Source organism: Salvelinus alpinus, chromosome 3, assembly GCF_045679555.1.
Source record: "Salvelinus alpinus chromosome 3, SLU_Salpinus.1, whole genome shotgun sequence".
Lineage (NCBI taxonomy): Eukaryota > Metazoa > Chordata > Actinopteri > Salmoniformes > Salmonidae > Salvelinus > Salvelinus alpinus.
Genome location: NC_092088.1, coordinates 4,289,540 through 4,307,908, shown reverse-complemented (window position 1 = coordinate 4,307,908; position 18,369 = coordinate 4,289,540). Strand labels below are relative to the sequence as shown.

Sequence of the window (18,369 nt, the reverse complement as noted above, 5' to 3'; positions counted from 1 at the left end):
TATCTATGGGCTAATAGCAGTAAGGCCAAATTCAACAGTTCATTCAAAAAAAAATTAAGTATCATTTTTTTTTTTTTATACCCACAAGGGGTCCTAAAATTCTAAATCAACTAGCTAAATGATCCTTGGTATGACATTATTAAAACAATTCCACTGTTGGCTGGGTAGAAACCCAGCCTCGGCTATGGAAAAGGGAACAGCAGACATTTGACAAAACCAGGGGGAAAGCTTCAAGTGGACAGACACTTTAAAAACAAGGCACTGAACAGCACTAGACCACCAGCCAAGGGTTTGCTATGGTGTTCACTTGAGTTATTGGAATCGCAGTTGGTCTCAAATTATGTAAATTGAGAGACAAGTCCCTAGAATTTGAATTGAACAAGAACACATTGCTTACACACTTGACTTATGAAATCAACTCATTTATGGCTGCAGAGATGCCCTGTGGACGTGAGACAAGACTTCACAAATGTACAGCAACAGCTCCCTCTAGTGGTAGTCTAAATGACTAGTACTAAGAACACAGTGAACAAAACATTAATTACACCTTCCTAATATTGAGTTGGCAGATGGACTCTCGAAGGTGTCGAAAACTGTTGACCAAAAACTGCGCGGTCTGCGGTTGTGAGGCCAGTTGGACATACTGCCAAGTTCTATAAAAACGATGTTGGACGCGGTTTATGGTAGAGAAATTAACATTTAATTTTCCATACGCACAAAATGTTGTGCACAAATTTGTTTACATCCCTGTTAGTGAGCATTTCTCCTTTGCCAAGACAATCCATCCACCTAACAGGTGTGGCATTTTAAGATGAATAAAAAGCATGATAATTACACAGGTGCACCTTGTGCTGGGGACAATAAAAGGCCACTCTAAAAGGTGCAGTTGTGTCACACAACACAATGCTATATCTCAAGTTTTGAGGAAGCCTGCAATTGGCATGCTGACTACAGGATTTTCCACCAGAGCTGTTTCCAGGGAATTTAATGTTAATCTCTCTACCATAAGCAACCTCCAATGTCATTTTAGAGAATTTGGCCGTATGTCCAAGCGGCTTCACAACCGCAGACCATGTGTAAACGCCAGCCCAGGACCTCCACATCCGGTTTCTTCACCTGTGGGATGGTCTGAGACCAGCCACCAGGACAGCTGAAGAAACAGAGGAGTCTTTCTATAATAAAGCCCTTTTGTGGGGAAAAACTGGGCCTGGTTCCCTAGTGGGTATACCATCCCAGGCCCACCTATGGCTGCGCCCCTGCCCAGTCATGTGAAATCCATAGATTAGGGCCTAATGAATTTATTTAAATTGACTGATTTCCTTATATGAACTGTAACTCATTAAAACTGTTGAAATTGTTGCATAATATAAATACACACACACACACACACAGAGAGAGAAAACCAAATAACTGATTAAAAAACACTATTTTGTAATGAAGGTCTACAGTAGCCTCAACAGCACCCTCTAGGGTAGCACCATGGTGTAGCCGTACACCAGCCTGTTTCTGTCCTCTTCAACACAAAACCAAGGAGGCTCATGGTTCTCACCCACTTCCATAGATTTAAACAGCAATTATCATGACTTCCGGACGACGTCCTACAACCTATCAGAGCTCTTGCAGTATGAACCGACATCTTGTCCATCCAATCAAAGGATCAGATAGTTAATCTAGTACTGAGAGCATAAGCTAAATTAGTATATTTCAGCTTAACCCCACAACTCACGGCTGTTCTATCTTTTCTGGAAGATAAAACTGAAATTGTAACCAGCTTTGTGTGGGTTGTTTAAGAAAGGGCGATACTTTAAACAAAATTCCATTTTCAATTAGTCAGAAATGAGAAGATGTAATCTGTATGAAGGAGAAAAGGCAATGTTTGAACAAAGGATGAGCCTTAATAATCTACTGGAGAACCAGTTTGGGTTTAAGTATAATATATATACGAGTGAAGCTTTTAGTGAGAGGTTTAAAGCTTTAATATTTAATCATTTTAGCCGCCCAAATATTCATTATATCAATAGGCACGTTTAATTTTGTCTGGTTTAGCATTCCAAATAAATAAATAAAATGTTATATTTTTTGCTCATATGATTTCAAAAACGAGTCGTCTGGAGTAGGCAGTGCCATTAGTAAGTAAACTGTTATAGGACCAAAGAGTTAATCAATGTGATTTTTCCTCTCCATGGTTGCAGAATCTTATCTATTTTTGCTAACTTTCTAATTGAAATTGTGGTAAGTTCATTTATATTTTTTGAGATGTGAATACCGAGTATGTCTACTTCACCATCCCCCCCCCATTTTATTGGTAAACTACAAGGTAGTGTAAACACTGTCTTTTAACGATCCAATACGTAATATGGTGCACTTGTCATTATTAGGTTTTAGTCAGAGAAGCTAGAAAAGTGACCAAGATGTTCAATGAGACTGTGCAGGGATCCAGCCTAGAGTCATCAACATACAATGAGACTGTGCAGGGATCCAGACTAGAGTCATCAACATACAATGAGACTGTGCAGGGATCCAGACTGGAGTCATCAACATACAATGAGACTGTGCAGGGATCCAGACTAGAGTCATCAACATACAATGAGACTGTGCAAGGATCCAGACTGGAGTCATCAACATACAATGAGACTGTGCAGGGATCCAGACTAGAGTCATCAACGTACAATGAGACTGTGCAGGGATCCAGACTAGAGTCATCAACATACAATGAGACTGTGCAGGGATCCAGACTAGAGTCATCAACGTACAATGAGACTGTGCAGGGATCCAGACTAGAGTCATCAACATACAATGAGACTGTGCAGGGATCCAAACTAGAGTCATCAACATACAATGAGACTGTGCAGGGATCCAGACTACAGTCATCAACATACATTGACACTGTGCAGGGATCCAGACTAGAGTCATCAACATACAATGAGACTGTGCAGGGATCCAGACTAGAGTCATCAACGTACAATGAGACTGTGCAGGGATCCAGACTAGAGTCATCAACATACAATGAGACTGTGCAGGGATCCAGACTAGAGTCATCAACGTACAATGAGACTGTGCAGGGATCCAGATGCAGACTAGAGTCATCAACATACATCGACAATTTAGTTTTTATCCACTGGATTTCTAACTCCTTGATGTTCTTGTTGGATCTAATTTTAATAGCTAGCATTTCAATGGCCATAATAAATAGCTTACCGTTCACATACTTAGCTAATGCAGCTAATTTAGCCTACTCAACAATCTGACAGAGAGGAATGCTATTTACTCTAGCTAGCTGGCTAAGGCTATCGAACACTGCAACTCTTCCAAGTCAAGGTAAGCTTTCGGCTTTATTCATTTATTCCCACCTGGGCCCCCCCGTGGGAGCTTCAAGTTCCTCGCTGTCCACATCACTAAGAATGTATCATGGTCCAAACACCAACAGTCGTAAAGAAGGCAAGACCACGCCTCTTCCCCCTCAGGAAGCTGAGAAGATTTGGCACGGGCCCTCAGATCCTCAAAAAGTTCTTCAGCTGCACCATCGAGAGCATCTTGACTGGCTGCATCACTGCTTGGTATGGCAACTGCTTGACATCCGACCGCAAGGCGCTACAGAGGGTAGTGTGTACGGCCCAGTACATCACCGGGGCCGAGCTCTCTGCCATCCAGGACCTCTATACCAGGCAGTGACAAAGGAAGGGCCAAAAAATTTGTTAAAGACTCCAGCCTCAGACTGTTCTCTCTGCAACCGAACGGCAAGCGGTACCAATGCACCAAGTCTGGAACCAACAGGACCCTGAACAGCTTCTACCCCCAAGCCATAAGACTGATAAATAGTTAATCAAAATGGCTACCCGGACTATCTCCATTGACACTTTTTTGCACTAACTCACAAAGTTCTTTGCACATACGCTGCTGCTACAGTCTATTATCTGTCCTGTTGCCTGGTCACGTTACCTATATGTAAATATCTACCTCGATTACCTCATACCCCTTCACGTCGACTCGGTACTCCCTGTATATAACCATAACCATTCTACTCGTTATTTCTATTCGTTATTCACTGTGTATTTAATCCTTGTGTTAGTATTTCTATATATTTATTTATCTTTAACTCTGCATTGTTAGAAAATAGCCCGTATGTAAGCATTTCACTGTTAGTCTACATCGGCTGTTTATGAAACATGTGACAAAAACAATTTTACTTGATTTGTTGTTCACCTTAGTCCACAAGCGAAGGGAAAGGTGAGAGGAGGAGAGCGCGTAGACGTGAGAAGGAGTTATACATCGAGCCAGTGATGAGGCTGTATGTGGCTGCTATTAAAAGTGAACTGTGTATTCAGGTGATCAGGGGTGTATTCATTCCGCCAATTCTGTTGAAAAACGTTAACTAAACGGATGCCAGCGCAATGAAATGGGGCGGGACTTACCTGAATTTGTCCAATAGAAACTCTTGTTTTAGTTGCAAAAAGGAATGTTTTTTCAACTGTTTGTACTAATGATTACACCCCATATCATCTAGATGTGAGTGTGCAAGGTGGTATTGAATGTGTCACTGTCTGCCACCTTGATTACTCCAACTTGTCTCTCCACCTGTACACCTACATTATAAACTTTCATTCATAGGCTAGTTTGTATCAACCTCATGATGGGTATAGGGCAAATTCAAGTATCATGTAGTAGCCTAAACCTATCGATGTTACATTGAACTGGGTGAATGGAATATGAATGACAGTCATCCAATATGCTGTAATAGAAATAAGGCCATGCTCATAAAAAAAAAAATGAATGGTCCTCCATAATCTTTAACGGCACAAACCGCCATTGCTTATGCTTAGTAGTTGCCAAAGTTCTGTAGCATGTCTTTAACCATTTTAAAATGTCAACTTCAATGGAGTAGGGATGTCCCAAGGATCCCGGATTACTAGGACCATCATATCCAATCATCGAATGCGTCAAACATTACATAATAAAATTGTTTATCAGTTACCCGAAGACAGAGCAATAACAGTCAGATGAATAAAACAACGTTAGTCCACTTCTTTAGGGTGTCTTTCCACTTACCTTGACAACAACCTTGTGAGAAGCCATTCTTGTTGAGTCTAGTAGTAGTAACTACGACCGGAAACAAACATGTAACGTTAATGTTCTTTAGATTTGCCCACACCATATCCTTTCATAAACATGACAATGATTTATGTTACCTGATGGGGAACCACAAAGTAACCTAACTGTGGCTTTTGCTTGAGTCACAATAGCTAGCATACATTAGATATCCAGCTATGGAACAACGGATAGTAATTGCAATACTTATTTTACCAGACTACTGTAGATGTTACTGTTGCGTAACATTAGCTACAAAACTTTTCTTGCTGAACATGACGTACAAGATAATCAGCTAAACTAGTTAACGTTAGGTAGCTTGTAAGCCGTGTTTGTTGTATTTACCGTAGCTAACAAGCAAGAAACCGACTGTTATGCAATTATATGACTTCAGGACGAGCTGTAACGTTGGCTAGCTATGTTTATTTAATAGCTGCATACCAACTTATTTTCCGCGGATGTCACTAGTTACCACAGCCACAAAGTACAAATGGGGCTTTATCGTAGAAATGCATTAAAACAAAGGTTATGGTTAGCATTGTAGTTACATTTCAGGTTAGGGTTCGTTTTAAAATCAGATTTAAAAAATATTAACAGTAGAAATAGGCTGGGTTTAGACCTAATTATGACTTTGTGGCTGTGGTAACTAGTTACGACCATTTTCCGCCGAATGTTTTGAAAATGTATCACGTGACTTTTAGGACCCCATAGCGGGTCTTTGTTGTCATGGAAATGGTTTAGCTGGCCAACAGAAGCCTTTGTTTCTCATCAAATAACCTCCAGGAAAATACACATTTCACCATAGACAACGAATAGAATAATTCATATACTATTATAATACACATTTCACCGTGTATAGGTACAATCATTTCTGAGTAATCGGATTTAATCAACGTAATATATTATATTGTAATCAGGTATTTTTCAATATGCCTAAAACTAACAGCTGTCATATTTTCGACCACAGAACAATCAATACAGTAGCGTACTGTTGCTGTTTCGCAGCTCTAAAATGTGAGTTAAATGTGTTTAAAGACAGAAAAAGTCCAAGGCTATATTTAGCAATACCAAACGGTGTACTAAACATTTGTAATCGAGCAAAATCACACCCGAATGTATCAGAAAATGTGTGATATGATAGTATGTAGCTAACACTGACTTGCCATGCAACAATTCATTTGGAGGGCTTCTCGTCTTGTGTCTTATGCTCTAATGATTTGTGCATGAAAGAATAAGTAACTATGTCTCGAGTTACCAAGAAAGCGTCATCTGTCTGTACAGACAGCCCACTGAGCATGAGTGAAGTCTGTCGGAAGATGACACTGATGAGACAGATCCTCACGTCTTGTTTCGGACCCAATGGCAGACTGAAACAAGTCCGTAACAACGTTGGTGGACACGTCCTGACCACCTCCACCTCTACATCCCTACTTCAAGCTGTTTCCTCATCGGAGCCCTTACTCAAACTTATAACTGCCTCCATCCTAAACCACCTGTCTCGGTTCAGTGACTGTGGTCTGTACACTGGCATCCTCTGTTTTTCCCTCATTGACCATGTCCAGAAGTCAGGCTTGAGACCAAGTGTTGCCATCAAAATCAACAAACAACTATTGGAGGTTTGCACCAGTTTCCTCAACCAGGAGGACTGTGGCTGTAAAGTGAATGTCGATTTCAACAGCTGCCAGAGCTTGATGACACTAGCCAGGAGTGTCATCTCTAGCAAACCTGCCTGTGTGTTGACTGAGGGCGAACAACAGCATATCAGCATGTTGGCTGTCCATGCCTTTCTACTGACTGTCCCCTGTGGTGACACCCCGGGCTCCCCAGACAGAGTCCGTCTTGGTAGGACTGTGACTGTCTCTATCGAGGGACAGTTTGTGCTAGATTCTGCAGTGTTTCCAGGTCTTCTGGTGAATGTCCCAGACATGCAGCTTCACCCCACAGACTCGGAGAGAACCAGACGGGGGCCCGGTCCCTTCCGACTGGCCCTGTTCACGGTGTCTCTCTCAGGGGATCTATCTGAGTTCGGAGAGGGGTCCCTGGAGGTAATGGTATACCTTACTTTTCCCACTAAATGCAATATTTTAGTAACCCCAAACATAAATCTACGGCAGGGTAGCCTAGTGATTAGAGCATTGGACCAGTAACCGAAAGGTTGCAAGTTCAAATCCCCGAGCTGACAAGGTACAAATCTGTCGTTCTGCCCTTGAACAAGGCAGTTAACCCACTAGGCTGTCATTGAAAATAAGAATTTGTTCTTAACTGACTTGCCTAGTTAAATAAAGGTAAATTAAATCAAATATCGTCAAGGTTTTTATTCAATAACGCATTTTAACTTGAATGTTTTCTTTGTCTGTTTGTCAATGCAATATCCATGTATTTCAAAGTCTATGACTGCCATGTGGGTGTTATTATTAAACATTTGATCTGGAAAGGTGCACTGTGGAGCCCCTGACCCAGAAGACCTAATCCTGGATGAGTTACTGAAGCTGGGAGAGCAGGCAGTTACAGACCAGGTGGAGGTGTTTATGTGTCAGAGAGTAATACACCCTGTACTGCAGCATTACCTCTCGAGGCACGGGGTCTTGGTGGTAGAGAGACTCGGCATTGCACTCATCCAGCCCATTGTTCAAATGACAGGTAATGTAATATACTGTAGTTATCAGTAATGCTTTACCCAGCATAGATATATTAGTATTTTGTAGTAGGTAGGTGAGAATAAAATACATTTATGGGCCTACTTTCTATTTTGTTATAATACATGGGTTTTTATATATAAATATATATCCTACTAGATTCGAGAAAGCACTGGTTTTTATATCTCCCACTGTTCCAGGTGCTCAAGCAGTGGCATTGTACCAGACTCCTATCCCTCCTGAGGCCTATGGCCAGGTGAAAGGCTGCTGTGTCAGGACCGTTGGATCCAGACAGATGCTGCATCTCCTTCCACCTGGGGAACCAGCACCAGCTGTCTGCACTATGGTCCTCTGCCACAGGAACGACACCATGCTCAACGAACTGAAGGTAGACTAGACTGAGCCGTTTGTGTTTTACGTGTAACGGAGATAAGAACGTGAAGTAAGCTCACTCCACAGCTAGCTTGAAATGTTGCCAATGTTGGTGCGATACAATTGGAGGCGTGCTGACCCTGGTTTAAGCACATTCAGAGGCTTGTTGAGGAAGGCAATGCTAAGGTAGCACCCTTTACATATGCTCAATAAACTATATGTAGGTACACTGACACCCTTTACATATGTTCAATAAACTGTAGGTAGACACACTGACACCCTTTACATATGTTCAATAAACTATAGGTAGACACACTGACACCCTTTACATATGTTCAATAAACTGTAGCTAGACACACTGACACCCTTTACATATGCTCAATAAACTGTAGGTAGACACACTGACACCCTTTACATATGGTCAATAAACTGTAGGTAGACACACTGACACCCTTTACATATGTTCAATAAACTGTAGCTAGACACACTGACACCCTTTACATATGCTCAATAAACTGTAGCTAGACACACTGACACCCTTTACATATGCTCAATAAACTGTAGGTAGACACACTGACACCCTTTACATATGTTCAATAAACTATATGTAGGTACACTGACACCCTTTACATATGCTCAATAAACTGTAGCTAGACACACTGACACCCTTTACATATGTTCAATAAACTGTAGCTAGACACACTGACACCCTTTACATATGTTCAATAAACTGTAGGTAGACACACTGACACCCTTTACATATGTTCAATAAACTATATGTAGGTACACTGACACCCTTTACATATGCTCAATAAACTATATGTAGGTACACTGACACCCTTTACATATGCTCAATAAACTGTAGGTAGACACACTGACACCCTTTACATATGTTCAATAAACTGTAGGTAGACACACTGACACCCTTTACATATGCTCAATAAACTATATGTAGGTACACTGACACCCTTTACATATGTTCAATAAACTGTAGCTAGACACACTGACACCCTTTACATATGGTCAATAAACTGTAGGTAGACACACTGACACCCTTTACATATGGTCAATAAACTGTAGGTAGACACACTGACACCCTTTACATATGGTCAATAAACTGTAGGTAGACACAATGACACCCTTTACATATGCTCAATAAACTATATGTAGGTACACTGACACCCTTTACATATGCTCAATACACTATAGGTAGACACACTGACACCCTTTACATATGCTCAATAAACTGTAGGTAGACAGACTGACACCCTTTACATATGCTCAATAAACTGTAGGTAGACACACTGACACCCTTTACATATGTTCAATAAACTATAGGTAGACACACTGACACCCTCTACATATGCTCAATAAACTATAGGTAGACACACTGACACCCTTTACATATGTTCAATAAACTATAGGTAGACACACTGACACCCTCTACATATGCTCAATAAACTGTAGGTAGACACACTGACACCCTTTACATATGCTCAATAAACTGAAGGTAGGAACACTGACACCCTTTACATATGCTCAAATAGTCAAATAATAACAGTCAAGCTATAACAGTCTACCTATACTCTGAATGTAATCCAAGCCTGTCTTAGAAGTGTAATCTAGTTCCTCTCATTGTGTAATATCATGTTAGAATGTTGCTAAACGTTTTTCTTGGAGGCAATGACTTTTGTGTTGATCTGTTGTTTATTCTGTGTGTCTGTGGTTGTGATGATCCAGGCTGCGTGTCAGAGGGCAGAGCATGTGTTGAGGCTGACCCTGAGAGACCCAGTAGCTCTGCTGGGAGGAGGATGCACTGAGACACACATGGCAACCTACATCAATAACAAGGTCTGTACAGAAGTTGCTCCTTTAAAAGTTGAGTCATACTGCAGCACACGTTGTGGGGCTGCTGCAGCACTCTGTGACACGTTATTTAATTGTCAGCCATGTTTTACGTTAATGCAGGTTAGTGCTAGTTTGACCAGCAGAGGGCGATGTTGAGAAGCATTTGATAGTCTCCCATATTGGCATTACTAGAAAATGTAAAACCTTTTTTTGTAATAACATAGTACATGGGATTGATTTTAAGAAATTTGGCTTAATTAATTTGATTAGTTTTATGGTGTTTCTATTCCGAGAACAACGAAACCGTCAGGGTTTCCGTTAGGATGGAATGGAAAATATTGTGCTGTACAACGTGACAGTAGGGAGTAGGATACAGAATAAGAGGACTGGAGGGTTCTAAATTAATATCTAAGGGGCATAACATTTCCACACCCTAAATGTAGTGTAACCAAAACTAATTTCACCTATGGTAGGCCTACAGTATATCTAAAAAAAATGAATTAAAAAAATTCAATGACGTGACCCTTCGCCAACAATTACATTTAGAGGATTGGAGGATTCTATATTAATATCTAAGGGGCATTTTCCATTAGGATCTGTGAGAATATCTAATGGCTTTTATATCATTCTAAATGAATTAATAATAATAATCGCTTTGTTAAAAAATAACAATATTTTGTAGATTATTTCGGGGGGGTTTTAAATGACAGTGAGGGATTGTAATCTGAATAAAGGCCAAAATAATATTTATAAATGCCAAAATATAGCCCTGCTAATAGCCACAATGATGCTGTACAACGTGATCGTGTGTTTGAAAGAGTATTTTCCAAGTAAGCAACTATTTGTTTACCTTCATTAGACAACTTTGTTCCAATATTTCTGTAAATCAGTGATATTTATTCCCATAGTAATTCGTTATGGATCTATAACTAAATCAACATCTGCATTTCGAAAGAGTATTTTTTATCATTATTTTATTAACGAAAGCATAAAGATTCTGATGGAAGAAATACAGTACTTTACAGTATATGCTTTTACATTAGGATAATAAAGCATTTAAAGCATTTTGAAGATATAAGCCCCCTGCATTTGTTTATTAGGCTACTGTGCAGTCTGACATGTAAACATACCCTACAGTACATACTTTAGTAAACATGGGGAAGTGCCTAATTCCTTACATAAGGGAGAGCAGGCCATGTCCAGGTTTTCTCGGTGTAACGCTCGTCTTCGGGTGGAAGAGAGGAGGACCAAGGCGCAGCGTGGTAAATGTTCATGATGATGAATTTTAATGATAATCCAACAAACAGAACACTAACAAAATACAAAACAACAAACGAAGTGAACCAACGAACGAAACAGTACCGTGTGGCGAACAAACACAGACACGGCAACAATCACCCACAAAATACCCAAAGAACATGGCTGCCTAAATATGGTTCCCAACCAGAGACAACGATGAACACCTGCCTCTAATTGAGAACCAATCTAGGCAACCATAGACTTACATAAACACCTACAATGAACACAACCCCATTACTCTACAAAAACCCCCTAGACAGTACAAACACCCTAGACGAGACAAAAACACACAAACCACCCTTGTCAGACCCTGATCTAACCAAAATAATAAAGAGAACAAAGATAACTAAGGCCAGGGCGTGACACTCGGTGACCTTAAGTACCTTCAATAATTGCTGTACTAGAGAATGTGGGCACGTGGGAGACCGGGGTTCAAATCCCCGACGGGTAGGAAGGAGTAGGCTGTCCTTGTAAATAAGAATTTGTTCTCAACTGGACGTGATCAATACAATTTGATTTGATTTCTGATTTGATTAGGACTCCAGTCTACCATGACACTATACTGTACCTAACAGTCTACGTCAGTAACAAGGTCTGTAGGACACCAGTCTACCATGACATTATACTGTACCTAACAGTCTACGTCAGTAACAAGGTCTGTAGGACACCAGTCTACCATAACACTATACTGTACCTAACAGTCTACGTCAGTAACAAGGTCTGTAGGACACCAGTCTACCATAACACTATACTGTACCTAACAGTCTACGTCAGTAACAAGGTCTGTAGGACGCCAGTCTACCATAACACTATACTGTACCTAACAGTCTACGTCAGTAACAAGGTCTGTAGGACACCAGTCTACCATAACACTATACTGTACCTAACAGTCTACGTCAGTAACAAGGTCTGTAGGACACCAGTCTACCATAACACTATACTGTACCTAACAGTCTACGTCAGTAACAAGGTCTGTAGGACACCAGTCTACCATAACACTATACTGTACCTAACAGCCTACGTCAGTAACAAGGTCTGTAGGACGCCAGTCTACCATGACACTATACTGTACCTAACAGTCTACGTCAGTAACAAGGTCTGTAGGACTCCAGTCTACCATAACACTATACTGTACCTAACAGCCTACGTCAGTAACAAGGTCTGTAGGATGCCGGTCTTCCATCTTGGCACGTGTGACACATAAGTCTTTATAAATACTTCGGTGTTATTAACACCCTAAGGTCGATTTCCCCCGTGGAAATGCAATTAGCATAATAAAAGAATCCCTATAAAAAATATGTCAATTTAACTCGGAGATATCATGGGCTGCGTCTCAATCCACTACATCCTCCAATGTCGGCCGTCCTCGTCTGCGGTGGAAGGTGACAGAGCTACAGCGGTTTTGGTCAGACCAGGAGACGTCCCGAAAATCGGTCTTCTCACAAAATCGTATGTAGTGTCCCGAACGGTTTGTCCTACAAACTATTATGACCCCCTCTATGGAAAGATGAGACTCTCTGTAGTGTCCGAACAGTTTGGCCTACACACTATTATGACCCCCTCTATGGAAAGATAAGACTCTCTGTAGTGTCCGAACAGTTTGGCCTACACACTATTATGACCCCCTCTATGGAAAGATGAGACTCTCTGTAGTGTCCGAACAGTTTGGGCTACACACTAATATGTGTAAAGGTGGGACTCTCACGAGCACGTTTATGTCGGTTGTTTTTGTCTAGGACGCCCACAGGCCTCGTCAGAAGGTCCAGTCCATTCAGAAAGTATTCAGACCCCTTGACTTTTTTCCACATTTTGTTACGTTACAGCCTCATTCTAAAATGGATTAAATACATGTTTTTCCTCATCAATCGCAGACAATACCCCATAATGACACAATACCCCATAATGACTCAATACCCCATAATGACTCAATACCCCATAATGACTCAATACCCCATAATGACTCAATACCCCATAATGACTCAATACCCCATAATGACTCAATACCCCATAATGACTCAATACCCCATAATGACTCAATACCCCATAATGACTCAATACCCCATAATGACTCAATACCCCATAATGACTCAATACCCCATAATGACTCACTACCCCCTAATGACTCAATACCCCATAATGACTCAATACCCCATAATGACTCAATACCCCATAATGACTCAATACCCCATAATGACTCAATACCCCATAATGACACAATACCCCATAATGACTCAATACCCCATAATGACACCCCCCGGCTTAGACTCTGATGGATTAAGCACTAATAACACACTAACAGTTATTACTGTTAACCAATAAGGTTTATAACATTGTTATTACATACTGCTCAATAACACTGATCCAGAAATACTCATTTATGACTGATTTCATGTGGTCTTATGTGGCTCAATTTGTAGAGCATGGAGCTTAAAACGTCAAGGGTCCGATCCCCGCTGTGCCTACCCACTGAAAAATACATTCACGAACGATTAAGTCGCTTTGGATCAAAGGGTCTGGAAAATGGCGTATATATTTATATTATTATATTATATTTGCCGATTTTAAATGATTGAATTCTAATGTTATCTAATTCCGTCACAGGGCACTACTGAAGCAGCGGAGGCAGCGTTATCCCTGGGAGTCTCCCAGTCTCAGTACCTACTGGGACTGAACGGGTTCTGCTCCTCCCTGGAGACCGTAGCCTTGGCCCTGGAGCACGATGGAGGAACCAGCCTCGTAGACCTCACCTACGCCCACCACTGGTCTGTGCCCCAAGGAGAGGCTATTCATTCGGGTACTGTGCTCCAGGGAGAGGGACTCCAGCCGGGGGATGGAGGTGAGGTTCCAGCCACCTGTGGCTGCGGCCTGGTGGAGAGGAGCGGCAGGCCTGGGCTGGAGCTGGAGTGGACCCCCCTCAACACCAGGTACCCACCATAGATCCATGAATATGTTGATGTTGGGCGTTGTATGTGATGTATGTTAGTGTATGTGATGTGTGTTGTTGTATGTGATGTATGTTAGTGTATGTTGTTGTATGTTGTATGTGATGTGTGTTGTTGTTATATGTGATGTATGTTGTTATATGTGATGTATGTTGTTATATGTGATGTATGTTGTTGTATGTTATTGTATGTGCTGTGTGTTGTTGTATGTGATGTGTGTTGTTATATGTTATTGTATATGATGTATGTTATTGTATGTGATGTATGTTGATGTATGTTATTGTATGTTATTGTATGTGATGTATGTTGTTATATGTGATGTATGTTGTTATATGTTATTGTATATGATGTATGTTGTTGTATGTGATGTGTGTTGTTGTATGTTGTTGTATGTGATGTGTGTTGTTGATGTGTGTTGTTGTATGTGATGTACAGTGGGGAGAACAAGTATTTGATACACTGCCGATTTTGCAGGTTTTCCTACTTACAAAGCATGTAGAGGTCTGTAATTTTTATCATAGGTACACTTCAACTGTGAGAGACGGAATCTAAAACAAAAATCCAGAAAATCACATTGTATGATTTTTAAATAATTAATTTGCATTTTATTGCATGACATAAGTATTTGATCACCTACCAACCAGTAAGAATTCCGGCTCTCACAGACCTGTTAGTTTTTCTTTAAGAAGCCCTCCTGTTCTCCACTCATTACCTGTATTAACTGCACCTGTTTGAACTCGTTACCTGTATAAAAGACACCTGTCCACACACAATCAAACAGATTCCAACCTCTCCACAATGGCCAAGACCAGAGAGCTGTGTAAGGACATCAGGGATAAAATTGTAGACCTGCACAAGGCTGGGATGGGCTACAGGACAATAGGCAAGCAGCTTGGTGAGAAGGAAACAACTGTTGGCGCAATTATTAGAAAATGGAAGAAGTTCAAGATGACGGTCAATCACCCTCGGTCTGGGGCTCCATGCAAGATTTCACCTCGTGGGGCATCAATGATCATGAGGAAGGTGAGGGATCAGCCCAGAACTACACGGCAGGACCTGGTCAATGACCTGAAGAGAGCTGGGACCACAGTCTCAAAGAAAACCATTAGTAACACACTACGCCGTCATGGATTAAAATCCTGCAGCGCACGCAAGGTCCCCCTGCTTAAGCCAGTGCATGTCCAGGCCTGTCTGAAGTTTGCCAATGACCATCTGGATGATCCAGAGGAGGAATGGGAGAAGGTCATGTGGTCTGATGAGACAAAAATAGAGCTTTTTGGTCTAACTCCACTCGCCGTGTTTGGAGGAAGAAGAAGTATGAGTACAACCCCAAGAACACCATCCCAACCGTGAAGCATGGAGGTGGAAACATCATTCTTTGGGGATGCTTTTCTGCAAAGGGGACAGGACGACTGCACCGTATTGAGGGGAGGATGGATGGGGCCATGTATCGCGAGATCTTGGCCAACAACCTCCTTCCCTCAGTAAGAGCATTGAAGATGGGTCGTGGCTGGGTCTTCCAGCATGACAACGACACGAAGCACACAGCCATGGCAACTAAGGAGTGGCTCCGTAAGAAGCATTTCAAGGTCCTGGAGTGGCCTAGCCAGTCTCCAGACCTGAACCCAATAGAAAATCTTTGGAGGGAGCTGAAAGTCCGTATTGCCCAGCGACAGCCCCGAAACCTGAAGGATCTGGAGAAGATCTGTAGGGAGGAGTGGGCCAAAATCCCTGCTGCAGTGTGTGCAAACCTAGTCAAGAACTACAGGAAACGTATGATCTCTGTAATTGCAAACAAAGGTTTCTGTACCAAATATTAAGTTCTGCTTTTCTGATGTATCAAATACTTATGTCATGCAATAAAATGCAAATTAATTACTTAAAAATCATACAATGTGATTTTCTGGATTTTTGTTTTAGATTCCGTCTCTCATAGTTGAAGTGTACCTATGATAATAATTACAGACCTCTACATGCTTTGTAAGTAGGAAAACCTGCAAAATCGGCAGTGTATCAAATACTTGTTCTCCCCACTGTATGTTGTTATATGTTATTGTATATGATGTATGTTGTTGTATGTTATTGTATGTTATTGTATGTTATTGTATGTGATGTATGTTGTTATATGTGATGTATGTTGTTGTATGTTATTGTATGTGATGTATGTTGTTGTATGTGATGTGTGTTGTTATATGTTATTGTATATGATGTATGTTGTTGTATGTTATTGTATGTTATTGTATGTGATGTATGTTGTTGTATGTGATGTGTGTTGTTGTATGTGATGTATGTTGTTATATGTTATTGTATATGATGTATGGTGTTGTATGTTATTGTATGTGATGTATGTTGTTGTATGTTATTGTATGTGATGTATGTTGTTATATGTGATGTATGTTGTTATATGTTATTGTATATGATGTGTGTTGTTGTATGTGATGTATGTTGTTGTATGTTGTTGTATGTGATGTGTGTTGTTGTTGTATGTGATGTGTGTTGTTGTATGTGATGTATGTTGTTATATGTTATTGTATATGATGTATGTTGTTGTATGTTATTGTATGTTATTGTATGTGATGTATGTTGTTATATGTGATGTATGTTGTTGTATGTTATTGTATGTGATGTGTGTTGTTGTATGTTGTTGTATGTGATGTGTGTTGTTGTATGTGATGTATGTTGTTATATGTTATTGTATATGATGTATGTTGTTGTATGTTATCGTATGTTATTGTATGTGATGTATGTTGTTATATGTGATGTATGTTATTGTATATGATGTATGTTGTTGTATGTTATTGTATGTTATTGTATGTGATGTATGGTGTTGTATGTGATGTGTGTTGTTGTATGTGATGTATGTTGTTATATGTTATTGTATATGATGTATGGTGTTGTATGTTATTGTATGTGATGTATGTTGTTGTATGTTATTGTATGTTATTGTATGTGATGTATGTTGTTATATGTGATGTATGTTGTTATATGTTATTGTATATGATGTGTGTTGTTGTATGTGATGTATGTTGTTGTATGTGATGTTGTTGTATGTGATGTGTGTTGTTGTATGTGATGTATGTTGTTGTATGTTATTGTATATGATGTATGTTGTTGTATGTTATTGTATGTTATTGTATGTGATGTATGTTGTTATATGTGATGTATGTTATTGTATGTGATGTATGTTGTTGTATGTGATGTGTGTTGTTGTTGTATGTGATGTATGTTGTTGTATGTGATGTGTGTTGTTGTATGTTGTTCAAACCAAACTTTATTTGTCACATGCGCCGAATACAACAAGTGTAGACCTTACCGTGAAATGCAGTTGTATGTGATGTATGTTGTTGTATTTTATTGTATGTAGAAGTGGATGTGTGTGTGTCCTCTGAATAAACAAGCTTTACGTTCACCAGGTACCCTTTACGTCCTGCCCCCCTGGTTGTGGGTAAGGACACCACCCCTCAGCTCAGGGTGCTGGACTCCTTCACAGCCAAACTCAATGCTCTGCAGGTTGCCGTGGAAATGGCTAATGTGGTACTGGATATTAGATACGTCATCCAAGATGTCAACTGACACCAAACCTCTCAATTCAATTCAAAGGGACTTTATTGGCATGGAATGTGTGTACATTGAAATAAACTGTAAACAAAACAATGACAATCAGCTTTTAACAGTAAACACGAAACACAAAACTTTCAAGAGAATAACAACATTTAAAATATGATATTACTAGCGGTTAAAAAAATCTAGTATAACATTTAAAATGTTACATAAGCCAGGTGTTGTGACAATGTGCGAATAGTACACTGTACGAATGACAGGGGTGGGAATGAGTAGGCAGATAGATATACAGTGGGGAGAACAAGTATTTGATACACTGCCGATTTTGCAGGTTTTCCTACTTACAAAGCATGTAGAGGTCTGTAATTTTTATCATAGGTACACTTCAACTGTGAGAGACGGAATCTAAAACAAAAATCCAGAAAATCACATTGTATGATTTTTAAATAATTAATTTGCATTTTATTGCATGACATAAGTATTTGATCACCTACCAACCAGTAAGAATTCCGGCTCTCACAGACCTGTTAGTTTTTCTTTAAGAAGCCCTCCTGTTCTCCACTCATTACCTGTATTAACTGCACCTGTTTGAACTCGTTACCTGTATAAAAGACACCTGTCCACAC

At 40.3% G+C, this 18,369-nt stretch overlaps 2 protein-coding genes across 2 annotated transcripts in view; one reads left to right on the top strand and one right to left on the bottom strand.

The window, feature by feature from the left end:
• The window catches only part of slx4ip (SLX4 interacting protein), a 57,500-nt gene extending 51,757 nt beyond the window's left edge, over positions 1–5,743 (bottom strand). The window contains exons 1-2 of the mRNA XM_071391081.1: positions 5,431–5,743; positions 5,047–5,097 (exon numbers count right to left, since the gene is read on the bottom strand). Of these exons, the coding sequence (XP_071247182.1) occupies positions 5,047–5,073 (27 nt within the window). The 5' untranslated portion in view covers positions 5,074–5,097; positions 5,431–5,743. The remainder of the gene's footprint in view (positions 1–5,046; positions 5,098–5,430) is intronic.
• A 456-nt stretch (positions 5,744–6,199) lies between these two features.
• On the top strand, positions 6,200–17,841 carry mkks (MKKS centrosomal shuttling protein). Its single transcript, XM_071391325.1, has 6 exons — positions 6,200–7,130; positions 7,521–7,725; positions 7,922–8,109; positions 9,834–9,944; positions 13,842–14,164; positions 17,596–17,841. The coding sequence occupies exons 1-6, from the start codon at positions 6,327–6,329 to the stop codon at positions 17,753–17,755; spliced, it is 1,791 nt and encodes a 596-aa protein (XP_071247426.1). The 5' UTR covers positions 6,200–6,326; the 3' UTR covers positions 17,756–17,841.
• The last annotated feature ends 528 nt before the right edge of the window (positions 17,842–18,369 follow it).